The following is a 26052-nucleotide window of genomic DNA, read 5'->3' on the forward strand; positions in this document are numbered from 1 at the left end:
ATAATGCGGCCCTGGGGTCTCAGGACTGAGAAGTTATTTTGTCTTAATTTACAGCAGCAAGGTGGTTTGGGCCATAACTTCTGGATGCTGCTGTTAAGTTTTTTCCGATAACTGTGCTCCTTAATAATGCCAGTGTGAGGTTGCTCAACTTGTCTTTCAGAATCCGAGAGCAATGTCAGAGTGCTTTAGCTGAGACAGGAGGAAGACATTTGCTTTTGTTTTTATTAAAAATGGGAGGACTTGGGGCTGGAAAGATGACCCAGTGGTTAAGAGTATTTGCTGCTCTTACAGAGGACACAGGTTCTTCAGTTGGTACCCACATGGTGGCACATAACTATCTATAACTCCGGTTCTAGGCCATCCAGTGTCCTTTCTGACCTTTCTAGTCAACAGGCATGTGTATAGTGCACATACATATATGCAGGCAAACACTAATTCATAAAATAAATAAATATAATTTAAAATAAAAAAGGAAATACCTTTTCATCTGGGACCATTTTCACACGGAACAAATTACTTTGTGAGCTGGGGTAAGTCCTTGGTATCTCTGGCCTTCACTCGTTTCATTTGAAAAGATGAGAGGGTTAGACCAGCTAAAGTCTTTGTTGATTTTGAGACAGAATTCCACTCTGCTAGTAATCATGGACTCAAGGCATGCTTTCTGCTCCATGCCTTCTTCCCTGCCTCCCCTCCCCCATGCTGGTCATGCAGGTGTGCACTGCTGGGCCTGACTGGGCCAGCTCGTTGCTAACGTCTGGTCTAACGCCTTTTCTTGCCTTTAAAAAAATATTTATCCTTATTTTATGTGTATGGTTGCTTCCCTTTGCATGTGTGCCTATGCACTACAGGCGTGCAGTACCCTTGGAGGCCTGAAGAGGGCACTGAGTCTCCAGGAACTGGAGGTATAGACAGTTATGTATGGCTATGAGCCACTGTGTGGGTACTGGGCACTGAACCTGAGTCTTCTGTAAGAACAAGAGGGAGTTCTGAGCCTCGGGTTCATCATTCACATTATGAGGAGAGCAAGTTTCAGGGCCAACGCAGGCTCTTATCTAAAGAAGGAAAGTCTCCGGCCCCTTTACTATCTTTCTTAAAGCCCTCTGGCTCCACCTTGTTGTACTCTCTTAATTGTACTGGTTTTGGATTGTTTTGTTGTTGTTGTTGTTTTGGTTTTTTTGAAACTGTTTTATCCTTACTTTCCCATGGCTTGTTTCTCAAGACAGTAGAATTTTAGGGTTATAACCCTTTCTTCACGGTGGCTCTGGAAAGAATATAGTTTAACTTCATGGTCAGCCTTGCCTACACAGTGAATTGGAGGCCCGCCTGCATTGCCTGAGATCCTCTGTCAAAAACAATAAAGAGAAAAGATTGATTCTCGGTTGTGCAACATTGATTTTTTATTTTGTCTTTATAGGTTGCTATGGTGACAGACTATGGAGCTTTTATCAAAATCCCAGGCTGTCGGAAGCAAGGTGGGAGCCCTTAATGGGGAATTCAGCACTTCCACCGCACTCACTGGCCCCACATCCTCCCTCTAGGACCTACATTTTCCAGATAGTTGCTTGTTTACTTTACTTTGTTCTCGGTGTAGCAGTAGGGATAGAGAGTTTTATGTGCATGCACCTGTGTATGTGCACAGTGCCCGGGCCTTGATCTTAGGATTACCGGCCTCTAGTAACTGGGCACTGATTGATGTGTGTTTTTAAAGGAGACTGAAGAAGCATTTTAGCAGTATGTGGTGGCTCAGGCTTGTATGTACCTCAGCACCCAGGAAGCAGAGGAAGGAGGGATGCCACAAGTTGATGAACAGTCAAAGACTACATGGTGAGACTGTCTCAAAAACTTAAAGCCACCACCACAACAGAGGAGCTAAGGAGATGGCCCTGAGAGCTTGAGGAGTTGAGCTCAATCCCCAGCACCCACATAAACAGCCAGGCACCACATACATTGTAACCCCAGCACTGGATACATTGTAACCCCAGCACTGGGTACATTGTAACCCCAGCACTGGAGGGCAGAGACAGTGGACCCCGAGAGCTCACTGGCCAGCCAACCCAGCCTAAAGCACGACTGTCCTGTTCAGTAAGAGACACTGCTTCACAGCAGGGCATCAGAGGGTGCTGGAGGGAGACACCCGCTGTCCTGCTGTGGCTCCTGCATGCACGTGTACACCTGGAAGAGTAGGTTGGTCTCACAGACTATAAGATGAGGAAAAGAAAGAGGCTCTGGACGTGGACAGTGGAGCATTCCACAGGAGAGACTAAGGCAGGGCGCTGAACGTGGAGCTGGGGAGGACCCAGTGGTTGAAAGAAGGAATTTTAGGATCTGAAACAAAGCTGCATGTCATGGCTTATGTCTTTAGTTCCAGCTCTCTGGGGTCCATGATGGGAGTATTGTGATTGTGAGACCAGCTCAGGCCATGAGACCCTGCCACAGAAACCAAAACAGACTCAGTGCATACAGGCACCTGCCACCAAGTCAGAGGACCCGAGTTCAAAATGCTGACCCTCTGTGGTAGAAGGAGAGAATTTACTCTTGCAAGTTCTCAGACCTGCACGTGTATGTCCTTGACACCCATAGTTAGTAAAAACAGATAATAAGAGCAAGCCAGTGAAAACTAAAAGCTGGGCATGGTAGCATACACTTTTTCTTTCTTCTTTTTTTCTTTATTTTCCTCCCCCCAACCCCCCACCTTTTCTCCTTTGCTCTGGCCAACAGGCTCTTTTTTATTTGTTTCTCATCCTGGATGACTGAGCCACCATGTGATTGCTGGGATTCAAACCCATGACCTCCAGAAGAGCAGCCTGTGCTCTTGGGTTTTTGTTTTTGTTTTGTTTTTTTGTTTTTGTTTTTTTTTGTTTTTCAAGATAGGGTTTCTCTGTGTAGCCCTGGCTGCCCTGGAACTCACTCTAGCCCAGGCTGGCCTTGAACTCAGAAATCCGCCTGCCTCTGTCTCCCAAGTGCTGGGATTAAAGGTATGCGCCACCACTGCCCTGCCCAGCCAGTGCTCTTAACCATTGAGCCATCTCACCAGCTCCCGGTAGCATACACTTTTCATTTTAGCACTCAGGAAACACAGGCAGGGGGATCTCAGTGACTTCCTGGCCCTCCAAAGCAATCTAGTAAGAGACCATGCGTCTTAGGGTTTCTATTCCTGCACAAACATCATGACCAAGAAGCAAGTTGGGGAGGAAAGGGTTTATTCAGCTTACACTTCCACATTGCTGTTCATCACCAAAGGAAGTCAGAACTGGAACTCAAGCAGGTCAGAAACCAGGAGCTGATGCAGAGGCCATGGAGGGATGTTCCTTACTGGCTTGCTTCCCCTGGCTTGCTCAGGTTGTTCTCTAATGGAATCCAAGACTACCAGCCCAGGGATGGCACCACCCACAAGAGACCCTCCACCCTTGATCACTAATTGAGAAAATGCCCAACAGCTGGATCTCTTGAAGGCATTTCCTCAACTGAAGCTCCTTGCTCTGTGATAACCCCAGCCTGTGTCAAGTTGACACAAAACTAGGCAGTACACCATGTCTCAAAAATATAAAGTAAACCACACACAAAAAAAGCAAACAAGCAGATCTTGGTTTACTGACATGGGAAGACTCTAAAATAATAAGAATTTAAAAACCAGTCATAGAGCATTCATGCGGTACGTGTGTGCCCTTACTTACCCTTATAGAAAGTATGTACTGTGTCTCTGTATTTTAAATGACTGTCTGTTCAGAGACTATAGAACAAACTCCCCCCAGTGGCCTCCTGTGGTGAGTTGGCTTGCTGAGAGAAGGGCATACAGAGGAAGGGATTTTTCACTTTTTGGAGTCTTTCATAGCTTTTTCTGTCAGAAAGCTGTACCGATCTGTGGCTTATAACACTGTGCCATTAGCCTTGGCGACAACTGTGTGGTGCATTTCATCCTTGCACTAAGTGGCTTGCCTGTGGTTTTCAAGCTGGCAGGCAGCAGTCTGTAATTAAGTTCCGAGTTTTATGTTGGCTGGGACTTGGGGAGGTGGAGTTCACCCCACCCTCAGAACCCACACCTCTTCCTGCCTAAAGACAGATCTTCTTGTTAGTGTATGCGCTATGGCTGCTGGTACCAATTTCGTGTGGGCATTTATGTGACACTTTGGGGACAGTGTGGAGATGAAAAGCCTGCTACCTTTCAGCAGTCAGTTGTCACCTGCTCGTAGTTGTTCCCTGTCAGATAATGCCTGTGATAGTGGCTGACAGCTAACAAGTGGATCTGTCAGCTGACAGCTGTGGCAGACTCACAGCGAGAGCTCAGGAAGCCAAATAATTAGGTAGAATCTGGGAGCTCTAATCCTAGCATCTTGCATAGGTGTGGTGGATAACCGAGTAGTTGACACCCCTGCAGTGTCTAGCTTCTCTCTAAAGGGGGATATCATTAGGTTCCGCCTTGGAGTTCTGAGCAATGAGTTAACTGTGGTCTGATCAGAACGTAACGCCTTTCATTCAGGGAGATGCTAGTTTGAATTACTTTCTCAGAGTCTGTCTTCAGAATCCTTTAACTACTATCAAGTTAAAGATGGGTATTCAGATCAAAACTAGTCTTTCTTTTTTAACATTCGTTTGTTTGTTTTATGTATGCAAATGGGGCTTGGGGACATGCCATAACACTTGTGTGGAGGTCAGAGTATAACTTGGAGGTACTGTCCTTCCACCCTGCAGGTTCCGGGTTTGAACTCAGGTCGTCAGGCTTGGTGGCAAGTGCCTTACCCATTGAACCCTCTCCCTGGCCCTAACCTTGCCCCTGTTGTAGTTTTGCTCAATGGAAGTTTATGTGCTGGTGGGACTGTTACAGATTTGCTCTCATTAGTTGTGCCACACAAACCAGTTTTTCACTTATTTTGGACACCAACAAGCTATCCAACGACTTTTGATTCAATTCTGACATATCAACCCTGAATTAATGTCAGGTCCTATAGTTAAAGGGGTTCTGTCCCACGAACTTAGCGCCTCTCAGATGCCCCTAACGATGGTCAGCCAGTCTAACTTAGAGGGGTGACCCCTCCTTAAGTTCGGTAATTAGAGTAGGTCAGGTACTGTGTACACTTATGATTCCAGCACTTGGGAGACCAGAAAGCCTTGTCTACGTAACGAATGGGAGGCCAATCTGGGCTACATGAAACTCTGTTTAAAAAAAAAGAAAGAGCGGAGCATAGTGAGGCACGCCTTTAATTTCAGTAGTCAGCGGGCAGAGGCAGACAGATACCTGAGTTCAAGGTCAGCCTGATCTACATAGTGGGTTCCAGGCCAGCCAAGGCTGTACTGTAAGACTGTCTCAAACAAGCAAAACACCAAAGTAAAAGTTCACAGAACTCAGGAAAGCATTTATTCCCCCTTGCTGGTTTACAATAAGTCCAGTTCAGGATTAAACAAACAATGAAGGGACACAGGGCAGGCTGAGTGGAGCGGGGTGAAGGCTCCTGAATCTGTTCTGTCCAGCACTGCATACTCCATGATGTGTGCGGGGACTGTCCTAAAGCCACTCGCTCCCCACTCCTCCTGCATTCCCGGCTGTGGGAGCTGGATGGCTGGGACCAAGTGTTCCAGTCCTCTCATTACTCTCATGACTGGATTCTTCCTGTGACTGCCCGGTCAGAGACTGCACGCACATGCATGCACATACACGCACATACACAAATGTGTATTTTAAGGTTTTATTATTGTTGTTGGCATTCTTGGGTGTCATGGTGCACATGTGGAGGTCAGAGGGCAGTTTTCAGGAGTCAGTTCTTTTTCCACATTAGTGATGCTGCCTGCCTCTTATTTCTGCCTGGTTGCATACTCCAGGCTGGTTAGCCTGTAAACTTCCGGGCAGCTCCCCTGTCGGAGTGCTGGAATTACAGATGTGAGCCTCTGCATTCAGCTTTGTGTGGTTCCAGGGATTGATCTGAGGTCCTCAAGCATGCAGTCAGTCAGCTGCTGAGCCAGCTTGCTGCCATTTTTAATTTTTTAAGGCAAGACCTCACACTGTATCCTGGACTAGCATTCACAATCCTCCTCCTGCATTCGGTTCCTAGATGATGAGGTTATGGGTAAGTGTCATTCTACCCAGCCAAATATAGCTTTATGTTTATAGTTTACCACGTCTGCAGTCCAGTACTGTAGCTGCTGATTTTTATTTTACCCATGAAATGTAAAATAGCAGTGCTGCTTGTGGCTGTCATAGGAGCAGTAGAGCCCTATCCGATTACACACAGGAGCAAATGAAAGCATGTGTGAGGAAGGTAATGAAGACCGCCCTGAATCCACCTCAGTTGTTCAGATCGCTCTGGGCCTAGTACAGTGTTGGAGAGATGCTGGACGTCAGTGAGTCTTGTTGCGTAAACACATGAGTTCAAGTCCCAGCTCAGGCATTTACCAGTTTCTTGACTTGGGAAAATCATTTGGTTTTGAGTCTTTAGTTTCTTCGTCTGTGGAATGGGATGATGTGCATATCTTAGACTCTGGTTATTTGATCAATAGAACTGTCTTCCATCCATCCTTGATCCATTTGATCAATAGAACTGTCTTCCATCCATCCTTGATCCATTTTTGCCTGCAATATCATGTTAGTGAATGTCTGGCCGTATCTAATCCCAAGGGAGAAAGGGCGTGAAAACACTAACTTCTCTGCAAGTGTAATTGTCACACGCCATTCACTGGAGACGACTCGCCGAGCAGTACCCAGAGATAAGGCAGAGTTCCTTCTGCCGAGCTCTGGCTGTACCTGGCCTCTTGTGAATTGGCAAGTTTACCTTCTCTTCCTCTTACCAGTGGAAGCTGTGAAAGAGATTAACGTTGAGTCTAAAACAGTGGAGAGACATTCTAGGCAGTGGTAATAAGTACTCATGTGCGCTTGCTCTCTCTCTCTCTGTCTCTCTCTCTCTCAGTGTCAGGGCTGTGTTCTTTTCTCCTCGTGCTGACAGACATTCAGTTGGGACTCACTCTGTTTAAGTGTCATGTTGAGTTTATTGAACATGATGATGAATTTGATATGTCCTTTGGGCATTTGTGGCTTCACGTCAGGAATGCAGGCCCAGGAGCCGAGAGTAAAGCTGGGTGGAACAGTGCTCGCCTCAGGATTCGGTCTTCGGAGGAAAGTAAGACGTTTATGTGTCTGCGTGTGGAGAATCTGCTAGAGTAGACAGACAAGCTGCTCAGCGCACACCTTTAACCTCAGCACTTGGGAGGCAGAGGCAGGCGGATTTCTGAGTTCGAGGCCAGCCTGGTCTACAGAGTGAGTTCCAGGACAGCCAGGGCTACACAGAGAAACCCTGTCTCAAAAAATACAAAAGCCCTGGATGCATGATTATACCCAGTTTGGAGATTATATGTGACCTAATTAAAAACATAGCTTATATTATATCTACATTATATGTACATATGTATGCAGTAAGCATTTTGGAGAAGAAATGCCAATCCATAGAATCACCTGTCTTAGATGTAAGAGACCCATTGGCCACGGATAAAGAAAATGGTAGCTTCTAATAGAAGCCTCAAATAGAAGGGATAAACACCTGAATTTCAGGCATGTGCAAATACGTGTGTGTGTGTGTGGGGGGGGGCAGTTTGTTAGAGAGGAAGAGACCCTTCAGCAGCCAGATGAGGGAGGGCTTGTCCACAAGTGCACTTAGAGTCTGAGTCAGGCTTCACAAGTTTGAGGCCAGCGTGGCTCATATAGTGAGAACCTGTCTCAAAAACAAAACTAAGAAGTCTCTCAACTTACTGAAAATAAGTGAAAGAGTGTCTGTAATATTGCTTTCAACAAAGCAAAAGCTCTTAGGGAGGCAAGGGGGTTTCGGGTTTGTTTGTTTGTTTTTAGAGACAGTGTTTCTCTGTGTAGCCCTGGCTTTCTGAAACTCAGTCTGGGACTCTAAGATCTATGTGCCTCTTTCTCTCAAGTGCATGTGCCTGCCAGGAGAGGGTTTATTCAGCCTACATCTCTCAGGTCACATTCTGTCACTGAGGGAACTCAAGGCAGGAACTTGGTAGCAGGAACTGAAGCAGAGGCCATGGAGGAGTGTTGCTTGCTGGCTTGCTCCTTGTGGATCTCTCAGCCTTCTCTCTTAGAGCATCCAGGACCACCTGGCTGGATCCATACGTCAGTGTGTTGGGGACATTTTCATGTTAAGGTTCCCTCTTCTCAAATGACTAGCTGGTGTTCAGTTGACAGAAAACTAGCCAGCACAGATACTAGATCTGTTGTTAGCATTTTTTCGAGTAATTCCTTAACATTTTAAAGATGCACTTTTTAGCATTTGTAGTCACACTATGTAACTTTGTATTGTACTTTATTTTGCCATAGGAAATGCTGGATATTCACAGTACTGTACACATTTTCACTATGAAATAAATCACTGGCATGTTGGGCTGCCTCTTCTGGCAACAGACCGGGATTAATGCAATTGGCGTGCTTGTGTTGGGTGTTAGTTTGCTTGTAGAGTCTCCTGTCATGATGCGTTGTGCCAGCACGGCAGCCTGCATCTGTAGCCGCAGCTACTCAAGCAACTAAGGCAAGTAGATGAGTCTGCATGGCTAACGGTCAGCCCGGGTGCACAGCACAATCCAGCCTGATTATTTTCTTGGGCAGGATTCCTAGGCGTAGTTATAATGAGACTGACAGCCAGGACTGGTGCAAAGGGGCAGACCCGTGTTTTTGGCTGATATTGCAAGCCAAGGACTTCTAGTTTCTTCCTCGGCTAGTATCAGATGTATCAGGTATTTATGTTTTGTTTTGCCTTTAAAGAAGGGATCTCCATTCATAGCCTCGAGCTCTGACCTCCCGCCTGCTTGGATTACAGATGATTTAGCTCAGACTCTTGATCTGTGTTTACTTTTCCCTGGCAGACTCCTGCCACCTACTGGTCAGGCTACGTATTTACAGCATTTTGTAGTTAGTGGGTGTGCTTTTGAGAAGGATGATTGATTGATGTAAGAGGTTTGTGTCTCTACCCAACCAGCCAATTGTTATGGTCAGGAGGATGGAGTTCCTTGATTGACTAAACTGTCTTGGGCCCGCAGCAGGGAATTACCTTGGAATATAGAGAGAAGGTTGTTCTCTAAAGTAATTCACCCTCAACAGCAGGAAAGGGGCATTCTAAAATTATTTAAGGGGCTGGAGAGATGGCTTGGTTGTTAAGAGCATGTAAATTGTTGTTTTTGTGCTTTGTGGGGTTTTTGTTGTTGTTGTTGTTGCTTTGGTTTTTCAAGACAGGGTCTTACTCTGTAGCCCTGGCTGTCCTGGAACTCCATCTGTAGACCAGGCTGGCTTTGAACTCAGAGCTCTGCCTGCCTCTGCCTTCTAAGTGTGCCACTGCCCAGTGTGCTTTGTGTTTTAAGACACCTCTCTCTCTGTAACCTAGGCTGACCTGGAACTCACTACGTAGACCTTGAACCCACAGAGATCCACTTGCCCCCACCTCCCAAGAGCTGTGTATCTCTATGTCCAGCCAAAGTTAAAACTATTTAACATTTAACATTTATTTTGTGGTGCTGCAGATCAAACTCAGGACATACATGTTAAATACCTGTGCTGCCTTCCTTCTTTCCCCCAGACTTCTCATTTTTGATAGTTATTGATACATAACTTCTAAAAGTTCATTCTAACTTAATAATGTTTCTTATTTTTCTGTTTTCACCAATATTGGTTATTGTTTTTCTAAACATTGTTGCCAGTTTAATGTTGAAAATAGTACTATGCCAGGGTATGTGGCACAGACCTGTAGTTGAGATCTGTAGCCAAGGTTATGTACGCAGTGAGAACCTTTTTTAAAAAAAGTACTTTTTCTATTTTTTTCACTTAACATCAACTGTAATTATTTTTCATTTGACTGATTTACCATTGTTTGCCAAGATGTTCTCCAATTATTAGTTATTAAAGTGGACTTGGAATTCTGCTGTTCTTTTTGTTTTGAAACTGGGTTCAGTCTGTAACCCAGGCTGCCTTGGATCACTATGGAGACCAGGCTGGTCTAGCAGGTGTGATCCTCCTGTCTTAGTTTTTTGAGTACTGGACTAACAAGTGTGAGCCGCTGTATACAATTCTTTCTTAAATTTACTTACTGTATTATTTTATGCAAATGAGTATTTTGCCTGCATATATGGGGAACATGTGCGTATCTGGTGCCTTCAGAAGTCAGAAGAAAGCATGGCTCCCCTAGGGACTGGAGTTAGAGATGATTGTGAGCCGTTATGTGGTGCTGGGACTCAAACCTGCCTCTGCAAGAGCAAGTGCTCTTTTTTTTTTAAATTATATTTTCTGTGCATTGCATGAACGCACAGAATGTGTTTTGCGTATATGTCTGTGTGAGGGTGTTGGATCTCTTGGATCTGAAGCTAGAGACAATTGTGAGCTGCCATGTGGGTGCTGGCAATTGAACCAGGGTCTGGAAAGGCAGCCAGTGCTCTCAACCACTGAACCATCTCTCCAGTCCTGGAAATAAGTGCTCTTAACTGCTGAGCCATTTCTCCAACCCCAATTCTTAATTTTGTTTTTGATTTTGTTTTCCAGACAGGGCTTCTCTGTGTAGTCCTGGCTCTCCTGGAACTCAGAGAATCCCCTTTCCTCTGCCTCCTAGGTTCTGGGATAAAAGGCGTGGGCTGCTGCCACCGTCACCACCAGCATCACTAGCAGCAGCAGGAGGCTACAGTTCTTTCATTTTTAACATTCATAGATAGTAATACCTACAGTGTTTTTGCTCCTGGGTGCTTTGCCTCTATGGATGTTTTTTCTTTGGGAACAATTCCAGAGATTCTTCTAGCAAAGGTCTGAAGGCCTTGGTCAGGGGTGGAAGCATGTGACTGGCGTGTGTCAGGTCTGAAGAATAAAGGATCAGCACTACAGAAGGAAGCCCTTGCTTTGAAAGGATTTACCAACTTGTATTTCTATCTACACTGTGGGAGTGGGGCTGGGAAGACGGCTCAGCAGTTAAGCGCAATTGGTGCTCTTGCAGGGGACCAGAGTTTGTTTCCCAGCACCCATGTTGGCTGCTCACCATGGCCTGTAACTCCAGCTCCTGGGGCTCTGTTGTCCCCCCTGGCCTCTGTAGGTACCTGCACATAAAGACACACACACAGACACTCCTGGCATATAGACACATATGCACATAGTTAGAAGTAAATCTTTTGAGGAACTGGGGGTGTAAACTCAGTCGCAGGATGGACACCTAGCATGTCGGGGCTCCGCTTCAATCCCTGGTACCACAGAAAACAGAGCTCAGCTCACTCTTTCTGTGGTTGCTGTCACTGTGTTATGTATTTTTAGTTTTCCTCCTATCTCTTGGTGCTAGGAATGGAATCCCCAGCCTGGTGCATACAAAGCACATTCCACTGCTGAGCTCGTCTCTGTCTGAGCAGTTATTGAACCAACGTTTACTGGCACTGGAGAGACAGCTCAGTGGTTCAGAACACTTGCTATGCTTTCAGAGAACCAAGATTGGATTCCCAGCACCCCGTGACAGCTCACAGCTGTCTGTAACTCCAGTCCCAGAAGGTCTCTTCTGGCCTCTGGGTGGTAGCCACACATGATGTACAGATATCTACTCAGGCAAAACACCCATACCCATAAAGTAAAGTAAAATTTAAGCAGTGTTGGTTGGCTGACTAGGTTAAAGGCTGATCTTTAATTGTTTTAGTTTGTAGTTTTAATCTATATAAAATGTTCATCAGAAGTTTAAAATCTTCCCTGTTATTTCCTACCTGTGCATTCGGAGTATAAATGTGTGTTTTTCTTTCTCACCTCAGGTCTGGTCCATCGAACTCACATGTCGTCCTGTCGAGTGGATAAGCCTTCTGAGATAGTAGATGTTGGAGACAAAGTGTGGGTGAAGCTGATTGGCCGAGAGGTAAAGTGTCCTGCCCCTTCGCGTGGTTGAAAGGCTTATAAAATGCTGGGCTTTCATTGGAGTTCATGATGGTGTGTAAATGTTCGTGATGGCTGACGTCCTTATTTTTAAACCTTGTCCCAGTCATCTGTCTTAAGTTTGAATCTTCTGATTGTCTGTCCTTCGGGCCTGGGAGAAAGAACATGAAGTACAGAAGTGTAGTGGGGGAGTGTGTGTTCATGGGACTCTCCTCCTGAGGCTTAGATAGAAAAGAGCCAGGGGTGGAGAATTCCTCTTCACCCCTCTCCAGGGGTGGAGAGCACTTGTCACCTGTACTTCATCTTAGGCCGGAAGGAAAAAGACACACGACCTGCAGCCATTTCTCCTAGAGTAGATGGGCAGCTCGGGCACGGGGGTGCATGCCTTCCGTGGCATGCCTTCCGTGGTCTACGAGGGAATGGCAGGCAGAAAGCCAGGGACACTAGCAGGGATCTGAAAACTGTTGAGTGCTTCCATGTGTTAGGTTCTGTAGCTGTAAGACGGAGCCAGAGCTGAGTATGGTGTCATACTTCTGTTACTTTAGCATCCAGGAGGCTGAGGCAGGAGAGTGTGTGTATGTCTGCTGTCTGCCTGTCCTCACATGCAGGCCACAGTGTGTGTGGAGATCAGAGGACAGCTTGCTGCAGTCTCCTCTCACCCTGCACCATGTAAATTCTGGGAATTGAACTCACGATGTTAGGCTTGACAGCAGGCACCTTCACCCACTGAGCCATTTCACTGACCCCTCCAAGATAGGAATGGATGAAGACCATTTCCTGTACCTCTTCAGCCGTTACATCTGCCCTTTTTACTTCTTGTACCCCCCCCCCCCCACACACACACACACCCGTGTTCTTAGCTTAGTACTTAGTCATTTGGAGGTTAGTCTTTGCTCTGGTGTTTGCAGATTGGGCTCTGAGGTGTCACAGATCAGTGGTCAGGTATTCAAGGGGCTTGGGAACATAGCTCAGCTGGTATATGCTTGCCATGCAAGCACGAAGTCCTGACTGAGTTCACTTACACTAGCACCTGAGTGGAAAGCTAGGTGTGGTGCTGTACTCCTGTGATCCCAGTGCTGAGGACATGCAGATAGAGGACTCCAGGGACTTGCTGGTCCCTGGCTGAATGGGGCTCCAGGTCTCAAAGAACAACGTAGAGGTTCCCGAGGAATGAATCAGGTTGACCTTTGGCTTCTGTACACACATGCACTGACATGAACACTCCCCTACACACACACACACACACACACACACACACACACACACACTCGGGGGTTTTGGTGACTCTTTTTTTGTCTTTTTCAGATGAAAAATGATAGAATAAAAGTGTCCCTCTCCATGAAAGTTGTCAACCAAGGAACTGGGAAAGACCTCGATCCCAACAACGTTGTCATTGAGTAGGTAAAGGGTTTGCAGAGCTCAAATCCCACACATACAGATGGCAGTGAACTAGAGTAGGTTGGGCTGCTGCTGTTGGTGGCGGTGGTGTGACTGAGTGTCACAGCGTAGGTGACCTTTGCTTTTTTATAGGTAGACCCATGCTTCTTGAGTGTATGGCCTCAAATCTCAGTGCTCTTACCTTAGGCTCCTGCATGCTGGATGTCAGGGGTGCACACCCCACGCAGCCCCACACAACCCCATGCAGCCCCATGCAGCTGTGTGGAGCTGAAGATGAAAGGACCCCATAGGAATCCTCTCAGCAGCTTTGTTCTTTCTCCTCTCGTCCTGTCCCCACCCTGTCTGCCAGCAGCTCCTGAGGTGCTGCCATGGCCTCTCCCAAGAGGCTCCTTTCCACATTGGCTCTGAGGAAAAGGCTCCTACATCTGTGAACGCGGCACCTTCCACTTCAGAGTGGAAGGTTGTCTCTTGATCTAAGGGTGGGGTCTGGAGATTCAGGAAGTTTGCTATCTGACTCAAATCCTGTATTGAATTTTATTTTTAAGAAAAAATTAAAAAGACATCCATTTCTTTATTGCGGGGTGCATATGTGGGAACAGTTCTTTTCCTGCTACCATTCAGGTTTCAGGGATAGACCTCAGCTCCGAAGACTTGTATGGCAAATGCTTTTGTTTTGTCTTAGGGGGAAGGATGTGTTTTTTGAAAGTGTCTCTCTCTATGTACCCCAGGAAGAAATGTTTCGATTCCAGGAGAATTGCTGTTGCCATATTCCCTTTATTGATTTGTTAGTGTTGTTGTTAGTATTGTTGTTGTTGTCGTTGTTACTGTCATTAAGAAAGGGTCTCTCAACATACGCACTGGCTGTTGAGAAACTTACTCTGTAGACCAGGATGGACTTTAACTCAAGCGATCCACTGACTCTGCCTCCCAGGTGTTGAGATCAGTGTGTCTGACCCTTTATTGACTTTCTAGCCAGAATTTGCTTAGTCTTTGAGAGCCCTCACTGGGGGAGGCTCACTGGGGAAAGGCCTTGGCTGTGGAAAGCTGCCGATCTGAGTCAGTCCCTGCAACCCCTGCAGAGGTAGGAGGAGAGACCCAGTTCTATCAAGCTGTACATTTCCTCACGACCCTTGAGAGGCTTAGTAACTGTTTCTAGTGCATCAAGCAAGTCAACTCAATCACACATTTATCTTTGAGTTGACTATGTTATGATTTGTTGATTTTGATATTAAACATGTTCTTCCTGTCTGACAGTGACATTATTGATTAATAAATAAACCAGATGTGGCAGCACATTCCTGTAATCCCAGTTTTTGGTAGACTAAGGCAAGAGAATATGTAATTAAAGGCTAGCCTGAGCTACATAGTGAGATCCTGGCTCTGGAACACAACCACAAAAAATAATGAATATAATTTGAATGAGATCTTTATTGCAGAAGAAAAATTGAAGCCCTCATATTTTTCATTCTGAGAAAAATTGCTTCAGCTATGAAGGAATTTTTTCTGAAGTAGGGAGGTAGGGGTGACTGAAAAGATCTATGTACCAGACATAAGGCAGGCGGGCCTCATGTCTCTGATGCTCACAGTAACCTGTACGGTAAGGACGGTCTTCTGTGTCACTTCCAATTCCTAGTTTGTGGCTGGAGATAAGTAACCCGTGATTGTGTAGCAAATTATGCAGGTCAGATGCTGTCATATAGGACCGGGTGTTAAAGCACGTGTCCTGCCAGCCACTGCGGGTGACTTAGCCTTTCACAGTTTTGTAGTTTAGTTGCTAAATATTGATGTATTTGTAGAACACTTCAGTTGTGGTGGTGATCTTTTATAACTCAACGTAGAAACGCTAAAGCCTGGCACTGACTGATCATATTGTCATAAAACTACCTTCTCTCCACAGAACCCCACGCTCTGCAGACTCACCAAAAACCTGTGGATTTCTCAAAGCTAACCTCATAATGCTAAACTATAAAACAAGTTTTATAAAAAGAACAAGGATAAGAAGGAAAGACTTTCTGTTTGCAGGCTGTGTCTCTATATAGAGACTATTTCTAGTACAAGCCAAGGGGCTGAGCCTGAGCAGAGTTTTTTTTTTTTTCTTTCTTTTTTTTTTTTTTTTTTTGGTATTTTGAGACAGTGTGTCTCTGTGTCTCTGTGTAGCCCTGGCTGTCCTGGAACTCGGATTTGTAGAGCAGACTGACTTTGAATTCAGAAATTCCCCTGCCTCTGCCTCCCAAGTACTGGGATTAAAGACTTACACCACCACCTGGCTTTGAGCAGATTTTTTTTTTTTCAATTTTTCTTTGGTTCTTTGTGATTTTCACATCATGCCCCCCCAATCCATTCCACTCATTTCCCTCTCCTTTTACCCCTCAGACCCGTCCCTTGCAACCTCTCCCCCAACAGAGTAAAAAAATGTCTCATGGGAGCTGTAGTGTGTCAGTGTGTTCCACAGTATACCCTTTTGTCCACACTTCTTTGCTTACAAATGTCTGGTGTAAGGCCTCTGGCTTCTGCTACTCTATCAATGCTGGATCCTTAATGGGACTCCTGGACATCCTGGTTTTGCCCTGTGTCGTGGAGATCGTGTAGTTGTGAATCTATAAACCTGGGTCCTTCGTATCCTCCAGTTCATCGATGGGATAGATGTGGGGGTGGGCCAATCCAGAGCTCTGGATCTGGGTTTGAGAGGCATCTGAGATGGTCAGCCCTGCAAGTCTTCTGCTCTCAGGGCTGGCTCACCCATAACCCCAGCCACCAGGGCCATCTCTACCCTGCTGCCCAGGCAAGGTGCAGAGCCTGCTTTGAGCAGATTCTTAATCATGGTGAACCTCAGCTTTTTTCCCCTATAAAACAAAAGTAATGCTACATATCTTAAATATGACAGAGTGAGGGCCCAGGAGATGGCTCAGTAGGTAAAGGCCTACAGAGAGACCCACCTAGTAGAGGAAAAACTGACTCCTACAAACTGCCCTCTGCCCTCTACACATGTACCATGGCACAAGTGCATGTGTACACACACATAATAACTGTAATAAAATAAAAAGCGACAGTAGTTTAAGAAACGTCATATTAGCAGGTAGTCATTTAATGGCTTCACTGTCATGAACACAGTGTAGATACTTGTAGTTTTTAGTTTTGAGTGCCTCTTTGCTTTCCCGGTACTGAGCCTGAAGACGGTGTGTGGCTCATGAGCACGGCGGTCTGTCTTACCCTCCTCGTCCCCTGTAGTACCCGATGTCACGTTCCTTTCAGCACAGCATTGGTTCTTGTCCTTCTATCTAACATGACAAGGCAGCAGGGACAGTGTAGCTGATGAAGAGTTCATTTCAGGTTCCCATGTCCAGAGAGAAGGCGACATTTGAGCTAGGTCCTGAGGAATGGATATGGTATTTTCAGAAAGCAGGAGAAGGGATGGTGTTACAATTGTGATGACTTTAGGAAAGGCACAGGTAGAGAAGCCATAGCAGTTGGGGTCCTGGGAGTAGGAGAGATGACCAATTACAGCTATTTCTCCTGGCACTTGGTATCTTTCTCTTATGTTCAGCAGCCTGGTTTCCAGCTGCTACCAGTTGACTAGCCTCTCTTTTTCTATCAAGGTCTACCTGTCTCACCTCCCTTTCTTTTTTCCCTTTTTGTTGTTGTTGCTGCTGTTTGTTTGTTTGTTTGTTTCTTGAGGCAGGTTCTCTCTTTGCAGCCTGGCTGGCCTCAGATTCACTGTGTATCCCAGGCTGGCCTAGGACTCACAGAGATGTGCCTGCTCTGCCTTCCTAGTGCTATCCTGCACTTACCTTCCAGCATCATTTAATCTAATAGGTGTCTCTTTGTGTGGAAAGGGGTTAAAGGTAGTTTCTAGACAGGTATAATTCACAGCTCTTAAAACTCATCGTTAAGCCACTTACATGGCTTGGGTGTCTCCTTCTAGGTTATAAGCTCCTGGGAGTAAAGAAGAAATGGGTGGGGGTGGGTCGCAATCTTTTGTTTTATTGTGATGCTGGGGACTGAACCTCAGGCCTTGTGCATCCTGGGCATACATGCTCTTGTTCATTTGCTCCTGTCACTAGTACTAACGCTGGGGCGCACCACTTACTAGTTGATTGATCTGTGCACTGGGTGGATTGGATGAAGAAACAGAGAGATGTGGCAACCCCCGAGGGAGCCGGTACTTGGGTGAGCTTTGATACTGCTGACAGATACTGCACAGTGGCAGGGGGAATGGAAAGTGAACTGGCCTCGTGACACCTGTGACATAGGAGGTCTGATTGAGTGTGTACTGTGTTAGAATCCCAGAGGACTGGAATTGATTATAAGAAGGATGTGTTTGAACACATCAGACCCCTTAAAACTCTGCTCTTCAAACAAGGACACCTGACGACCTGACTGCTCAGATGCCTGTCTTGGTTTTTGTTACTCAGACTTCAGTATGTTTTGAAAGAGCCTATTTCTATAACTCATACCAGAAAATTGACTTTTTGTGCACTTAGATTCTTCCAGAGCAAAAGCCAGACATCTGTGCAGACATTCTCAGAACTTACATTATATGCTTGCCTGCAATGTCCACTTGGGTAGCTACGAATAACATGGGGGTATTTAAATGTAAATTAATGAAATTAAGTAGAATTTCAGAACCAGGTTTGATGGTGCAGCCCTGCAGCCCTGGTTACTGCCCAGGCAGCTTGGTGAGCGGCTTGTCTCAAAATAAAAAGTAAAGAGAGGGCTTGGGTGAAGCTCGGGTGCAGCATGGGCCTAACATGGAAAGGGGGCTGGGATGAAGCTCCAGTATAGCACTTACCTTGCATGGAGGAAGTCCCTGCTCAAGCCCCTGTGTTTCAGAAGTAGAAACAAGTGAGATTCAATACCTTTTTGGGTTTTTTGTCTTGTCTTTTTTTTTTTTTAAATCAGTATAGGTGTTTTGTCTGCATATATGTCTGTGCACCACTTGTGTGGTGGTGCCCTCAGAGTCTAGCAGAGGATGTCCTATCCCCCGGAATTAAAGTTACAGATGGCTGTAAGCTGTGCGGGTGCTGGGAGTGGAACCTCAGTCCTCCGGAAGAACAGCCAGTGCTCTTGTCCTCTGCGCCACCTTTCCAGCCCCACAGGGTTTAGTGCTTTGCTTTGCTTTGGTTTTTGACTTTGTATTGATTCTTTGTGGACTTCACGTCATGCACCCCAATCCCACCCACCTCCCCTCCCCTCGTACCCACCCTCCACTCTTGCAACCTCCCCGTCAAGAGAAAGGAAAACAAACAAACAAACAAACAAACCAACCAAAACCTTGTTCTGGAAGCTGTAGTGTGTCACAGTGTGCCCCACAGAAAACCCTTTGTCAACATTTCTTCCCTTGAAAATGTTCAACGACTCATTGGTCTGACTCCTTTGGCTTCTGCTCCACCATCAATACTGGATCCTACCTGGGACTCCTCTTGGATATCCTGTTGCTGCCGCGTCATGGAGATCCTGTAGTGTTGGATCTGTAGGATCGGCCCCTTCATGCACTCCAGCAGTTCATTGATGGGGTAGATAGGGTGGGACAATAATTCTGTAGTCACACTAGCTACATTTAAAAATGTTTAGTAAACCATATTTTTCTCTGACATTGTGACATATGCCTTCAGCCCCCCAAAGGCAGATGGATCTCTGTGAGGTCAAAGTTAGCCTGTCTTTGACAACAGTAAAATAATACCATATACAAATGAGAATAAATGACTCACAACTATAGACAACGATGCGGGTGAGTTTCACAAACACCAGAATTATACAGGAAATATCCACTCTGTCTGTGTGTGTGTGTTATGTATACCTTTTGGTACTAAAAGTTGAAACCAGGGATTTTTGTATACTAGACATATATTCTTAACAACAAGTTAACATAATATCCCAGGTACTTTAGTATTTTGATTTTAAGACATTTCCCTGCCAAATTGCTCAGGCTGGTCTTGACCTTGTGAAACTCTTCCTTAACCTCCCCAGTCATGGGATTATAGGGGTGTACCATATAACTGATGTACTGCCAGCTACTGTAAAAAGGAAAGTGAATTTGTGCTTTTAGAAGCTAGAATGGCGAACACTCTGAGCATAGGCCTGACTGAGAACTGTGACTCAGTCCCTGTGTTGGTTAAAAGGGAAAGTTCAGACTAGAAAGAAACTAGGCGCGCTGTGCACTTACCGTAAGCAAGTGCGTCTTTTCTATAGGAGCTAATGCTCATTAGAAGTCTGATAGGAATAAACAAAAGGCACCTGTGGCCGAGGAGCTCCGGGAAGAGACTTGGAAGAGGGAGACTTGGGACCTCTGGGTAGCGAGTGCATTGTGGAGGGAGTGAAGGAGGGTGGGTGTTGCAGAGCGGATCTGTCTAAGGAGAGATCCTTATGAAAAGTAGAATTGGCTCTTGGTGTTAGGAAAATAAGAAGGGGGCTGGAAAAGGAGTGGAGAAAGTAACTGAAAACCCCAAGACCAAGGTTTCCTAAGGAACTCAGCCTTGACTTGTAGAAAGCCTGCAAAAGCTTTTTAAATCCATGAATGAACTTACAGGAGCTTAGAGTGTTTTCCCATGGTGAGTAATTATTCTCCCTGTGTGTCTTTATTTCTTTCTCTCTCTTTTTCTGGAGACAGGGTTTCTCTGTGTAGCCCTGGCTGTCCTGGAACTCACTCTGTAGACCAGGCTGGCCTCGAACTTAGAGATCCAACTGCTTCTCCGTCCTGAGTGCTGGGATCAAAGGCGTGCGCCACCACTGCCTGGCAATTATACTTTCAAATATCTTTCCTGTATATTATTGAAAGGAAACCTAGGCTCACTCATAATTGTTAATTCAAAGCCTCATTCTAAATGGGACAAAAAAAGGAGCTGTTCCATTGTTTCGCTCTGTCCAACACATCTCCTTTCGCTCCCCTTTCCTTTTTCAGAACCAAAACAAAACCAGCACACAGCAGTGCGCTGTAACATATCTGCCCAGTTCTCCTGAAAAGCACCAGTGGTCAGAATGTCTTTAATTACAGGCAAGAAGAGAGGCGCAGACGGTCCTTCCAGGATTACACTGGGCAGAAGATCACCCTTGAGGCTGTCCTGAACACGACCTGCAAGAAGTGTGGCTGCAAAGGTAGGGGAAGCTACCCTTTCTGTCTCCTTTCCTTGAGGTTGCTCTGCTGGCTGAGGGAGACCGTTAGTTTAGCTCCATGTGTTTTTCAGTCAGCTGCTGGCTGCACTCACTCACACGGTGCTCCGTGTCACACTTATCTCCTAGCACGATTACTGTTCTGCAGAAATGAAGTGTCTTGGAGATGCGTTCCTTACGGATCCAAGTTAGACCCTTTCTTTCTTCTTCATTTTTAGCTCAGAATTAGGTTCCAAATTCCTAACAGAGTGCTCTTTTCGTAATAGAGATAGAGGACTGTCACTTGCTTTTGGCTCTATTTCCTTAGGGTTCTTTTAGTCTTACTCAAATATTAAAAGCTTTTCAACCTGGCTTCCCTTATTGGAGCTATAATGAGAGCGATTGCTGTCTTCTCAGTTTCAGAGTGACCTCAATTTGTCACCTCCTGTCCCGAGATTCTACCTGTCATGCTTTGTTCATTTTTACTTATTTTTTTATAAAGATTTATTTACTTTATTTTATTTATATGAATACACTGTAGCTGTCTTCAGACACACCAGAAGTGGGCATCAGGACCCATTAGAGATGTTGTCAGCCACCATATGGTTGCTGGGAATTGAACTCAGGACCTCTGGAAAAACAGCCAGTGCTCTTAACCACTGAGCCATCTCTCCAGCCCTTATTTATTTATTTTTAGTATAGAATAGAGTTTATTTGGGGGCATGGGAAGGGAAGTTGAGAAGGGAGTAGAGGCAGAGAAAGAGAGGGGAGAGAGGAGAAAAAGAAGAGGCCAGCTAGGAACACATATGGGTGGGGAGGGGAGAGAGGGAGAAGGGGTCAGAGAGAGAAGCAAGTCAAAGCCGCTTTGTTCACTTTCTGCAGTGATGGTAGCAGATCTGTGTCCTGGTTGAATTTGTGAGGTTTGTTGTTGTTGTTGTTGTTGTTGTCTTTACATGCATTGCTGCTTCACCTGCCTGCATGTCTGTGTGAGGATGTCGGATCCCCTAGAACTGGAGTTACAGACAGTTGTAAGCTGCTGCCATGTTGGTGCTGGGGATAGAATCTGGGTCCTCTGGAAGAGTAGCCAGTGCTCTCAATTGCTGAGCCACCTCTCCAGCCCTGAATTTGTGGGGTTTTATAAGCCTCTACTTTTATTAGTGAAGAGAGAGAAGGAGAATGTAGCAATGAGGGAAGGCGTCCCCTGGAGGAGATCGTGTGTGGTAGCATCCCTGGTATTTGGGAAATTGTGCTGTGCCCTCTTTCCAGACTTCATTTAACTTCTGGGCTCAATATAAAAACACGTTACACTTAGCTCTGTCGTTCCTTCATGCACTTCTTTCCTACTCTTGAAATGAGCTATCTAGAACCTTCCTGTGGCTCCAGGGGATTGGACGCCCTCTTCTGGTCTCCTTGGGCCCCTGCACGCATGTGCACATACCCCCACCCCCAAGTGTGCATATATAGAGCGTTTAAAAAAAACTAAATCCTCATCCTCAAAAACAGAAGTGACCCTCAATAATACCACAGGCCCAGTGGGAACGCTTCATAGAGCAGCAAGAATAACAACAAGTAGAGTTTGACCCCGTCAGCAAAGGTCAAGTTGAAGGTGGTTGGTTGGCTTTGCAGCAAAAGTAGCGCAAAGCAGGGAGACATCCGACCTGAGCTGAGTGTTGGCTCTGCTGCTGTGTGGCCCTGAGCTACTTAACTCTAGGCCTCAGGACCTGAGATACAGATGCAGGGGCTTGGGGTTCACGGTCTCTGTGGCCCTTGCCAGACCTGACAGCCTGTCACTTCTCAGGCACCCTGGGTGTCTGCCTGTCTCTGTCTGTTGGCTTGGTTGTCAGTACCACACATTGCCAGCTCTCTCCCTTTAGGCCTTGGCCTGCAATTCAGTTCCCCCTGTTAAGCATTCTGCTCTCTGGAGCAGCCTTTCATTGTCAGGAACGAGTTCCAAAAATGAGATCTTTAAAAATTAATAAGCCCCATTGCTAAGGGAGGGCAGCATAAGCCTGCTTGCTTGTGCCTTCTGCCATTTCCAGAGCCGCACCAGGGACTCTCACGGCTCCTGCGCCAGCTGCTCGCCTGGCTCTGGTTGAGTGAGCATTGCCACCTTGAGGTGGCAGAAACACTGCCCCAGATAAAGTCAGTAATGTTTTGACTTGGAGGGCCCTGTCAGGAGCCTCCAGGAAGCATCCACCTGCCGAGGAGAGTGGCTTCTTCCCTCTCTAACCCGTGTGTTCTTTCCCACAGGCCACTTTGCCAAGGACTGTTTCATGCAGCCAGGTGGAACCAAGTATTCTCTGATCCCTGAAGAGGAAGAGGAAAAAGAGGAGGCAAAAGCAGAAGGACTTGAGAAGCCTGATCCCACAAAGAATTCTTCCAGGAAGAGAAAGAAGGTAAGAGCTGCCTTGCTGCTATGTGTCACGGTTTGGTAGGCCTCAAATACAAATGCTTCCTGTAAGCATTTAGAAGTAGAGAATAATTTCAAAAGCAAGCCCTCAAGCCGGGCGTGGTGGCCACACCTTTAATCCCAGCACTCGGGAGGCAGAGGCAGGCGGATCTCTGAGTTCGAGGCCAGCCTGGTCTACAGAGTGAGTTCCAGGACAGCCAGGGCTACACAGAGAATCCCTGCCTTGAAAAACAAAAAGAAAAAAAAAAAAAGCAAGCCCTCCTCATCTTTTCATCAACAGTTTTTTTTTTTAGATTTATTTATTTTTATGTATATGAGTACACTGTAGTTGTCTTCAGACCACCAGAAGAGGGCATCAGATCCCATTACAGATGGTTGTGAGCCATCATGTGGTTGCTGGGAATTGAACTCAGGACCTCTGGAAGAGCAGTCAGTGCTCTTAACCACTGAGCCATCTCTCCAGCCTCAGAGAGAGTTTTATTGGTAGTTTGGGCATATTCTAAACTTTTTTTAGCCAACAATATAAGTAGATGATTATACTTATACATATAATATAAAATTATAGTCATTATAGGTATAGTTTAGTTTCTACCTTTTCATTTTTCTTATTATTTTAAGATTTATTTATTTTTATATTATATATATATATATATATGAGTGCTCTTTCTTTATGAACACCAAAAGAGGGAATTATATCTTACTATTGATATTTGTGAGTCACCATGTGGGTGCTAAGAATTGAACTCTCAGGACCTTTGGAATAGCAGCCAGTGCTCTTAACTGCTAAATCATCTCTCCAACCCCTAATTTGTTAAGTATTCTTAAGTGTTTTTAAAACGCTTGATGTTAAAAGCCATGTAATGGCAGATTCCCAAGAGTTCCAGGCCAGCCTGATCTACAGAGTGAGTTCCAGGACAGCCAGGGCTACACAGAAAAATCCTGTCTCAAAAATCAAGACAAAGTGGCTGATGGCTCAGCAGTTAAGAGCACTAACTGTTCTTCCAGAGGTCCTGAGTTCAAATCCCAGCAACCACATGGAGGCTCACAATCATCTGTAATGGGATCTGATGCCCTCTTCTGGTGTGTCTGAAGACAGCTACAGGATACTCACATATGTAAAATAAATAAATGAATCTTTTTTAGAAAGCAAAACAAACAAGCAAACAAAAGAGCCACATAAAGTTTTATGCTATGACTGTGAGCATTGATTGATTGATTGATTGGGTTATTTCTTGAGACAGGTTCTCTTGTAGCTCAAACTGGCCTCAAACTTGTTATATAGCCAAGGATGCCCTTAAACTCTAGGTCCTCCTTCCAAGTGCACCTCTGCGCTTAGGTATAATCATTCATTTAATTCATTGTTATTAGATACTTAGACTTCCAACTTTCAACTTCAGCTCTAGGCTGTATACCGCCTTACCTTTCTTTGTGTATGTTCCTGGGTTAAGCTCACTGAGTTGAGGCTCAGTAGTTAAGAGCACTGGCTGCTCCTGCAGAGGACGTGGCTTCTGTTGCCAGTACCCAATGGTGGCTCACAACCACCTGTAACTCCAGGTGATTCCAGGAGATCTGAGACCCTCTTCTGGCCTCCAGGGGCACTGCATGCATGTGGTGCACATGCTTTTGTGCAAGCCAAACACCCATACATGTAAAATGAAAATAAACTACTCTTCTCAAAAGAGGGGAGAGGTCTGAGAGATGACTCAGTGGGTAAGAGCTGGCTGTCTAGTGCACCCATGTTCAGTTTCCAGCTCCCATGTCATGTGTCAGCTGCAGTCACCTGTAACTCTCACTCCAGAGGAGTCTGATGCCTCTGGCCTCTGTGCCCTGCACTCACAGACATACATAGATACATTAAACATAATTTTAAAAAAAAGAATATCTTTAAAAAGATTACAGCATCAAGGGAGCCAGGCTGACATCTCAGCACTCAGGAGGCAGAGGAGGGTGGATTGCCAAGGGATCAGGGCAGCATAGGCTGCAGAGTGAGTTCCAGGCATTTTGAGGATGCAGACTGGGTCTCTGTTTTTTGGGGGGGCGTGGGGTGGGGGGTGGGTAGTGGTGGTGGATCTGTGAGTTGGAGGCTAGCCAGGGCTACATAGAAAGACCCTGTCTCAAAGGAAGAATGAGAAGAAACAAACAAAAGAAAACAACAACAAAAAAGATGTTGAAAACTTTAGGGCACTTGGGGTTGGAGAGATGGCTCTGTAGCTAAGAGCACTTGTTGCTCTTGCAGAGGACCTGGGTTCGATTCCTAGCACCCACATGATGGCTCACAACCATTCTGAACTCTAGTTCCAGAGGGTTTGATGCTTGTGGTGCACATAAACACATGTAGGCTACTCACACTCACACTAAATAAAATAAATAAATTAAATACGGACTTTTAAGATTCTAGATAGTGCCGGGCGTGGTGGCGCACGCCTTTAATCCCAGCACTCGGGAGGCAGAGGCAGGTGGATTTCTGAGTTAGAGGCCAGCCTGGTCTACAAAGTGAGTTCCAGGACAGCTGGGGCTACACAGAGAAACCCTGTCTCGAAAAACCAAAAAAAAAAAAAGATTCTAGAAAGTGTTTATCAAATTGTCTTCAATTTTTACCAAAACATCCTTGCCTGCTCCCGTCAGTGCACGGGCACAGCTGTCTCCTGGAGTTGTCTCCTTTCACTGCTTAGAGCATAGCGATTCATAAGCAGATTGTGTTGTGGTACAGACAGAAACTGTGATGTAAATGTTCTATGCAGAGAAGGAGGGAAAGTCAGCCGATAGTTGTTCCTTAACTTACAGGATATTTCTGTGATTGGTTATTGAATTTTGTTTTGTTCTGTTTTGTTCTATTGTGGTTGCTGTTTGAAGGGTAGGGGAGAACAGGGTCTCTCACTGTGCAGTCCTGGTTTAGCCTTGGAACTCTGTATTTGTAGACTATGCTGTCCTCAAACTCCCCAGAGGTTCACCTCAGCCTCCTGAGTGCTGGGATCACAGGTGTGCACCTCCACACCCAGCTTTTTTGGCGTTTTTTTAAGATTGACTTTCACGCTGTAGCCCCAGCTGGCTTTTAACTTTCAATGGCCCTCTGGCCTCAGCCTGCTGAGTGCTGGATTGCAGGTGAACCCCCGCACTCACCTTTTTGAAAATTTGTTAAGTGGTCATTTTGTGTCAGGCTTACAAACTCTCTTTTTGCTCAGGGGCACCCTCATGAATGGAGGGTTGTTGTTGTTATGTAGGTAAGGGAAAGGGTCCATTATACCATTAGAAGAATTAGCCAAGGAGCATGGAAATCATTGACTTGTATATT

The 26052-nt window shown here is 45.7% G+C and overlaps 1 protein-coding gene across 5 annotated transcripts in view; it reads left to right on the forward strand.

Moving 5' to 3' along the window:
- The window catches only part of Zcchc17 (zinc finger CCHC-type containing 17), a 43010-nt gene that overhangs the window by 9152 nt on the left and 7806 nt on the right, over positions 1–26052 (forward strand). For 2 of the 5 annotated variants that reach the window (XM_021159455.3, XM_021159456.3), the window contains 5 exons: positions 1415–1472; positions 11749–11849; positions 13172–13263; positions 20256–20356; positions 22601–22746. In XM_021159455.3, the coding sequence (XP_021015114.1) occupies positions 1415–1472; positions 11749–11849; positions 13172–13263; positions 20256–20356; positions 22601–22746 (498 nt within the window). Of the gene's footprint in view, positions 1–1414; positions 1473–7085; positions 7107–11748; positions 11850–13171; positions 13264–20255; positions 20357–22600; positions 22747–26052 lie in introns of those variants that run through there. The other 3 variants (XM_029476066.2, XM_029476065.2, XM_029476063.2) reach the window with 2 other exon arrangements.

The sequence above is a fragment of the Mus caroli genome, unplaced genomic scaffold (assembly GCF_978045245.1).
Source record: "Mus caroli unplaced genomic scaffold, Mus_caroli_1 scaffold_6, whole genome shotgun sequence".
Classification (NCBI taxonomy): domain Eukaryota; kingdom Metazoa; phylum Chordata; class Mammalia; order Rodentia; family Muridae; genus Mus; species Mus caroli.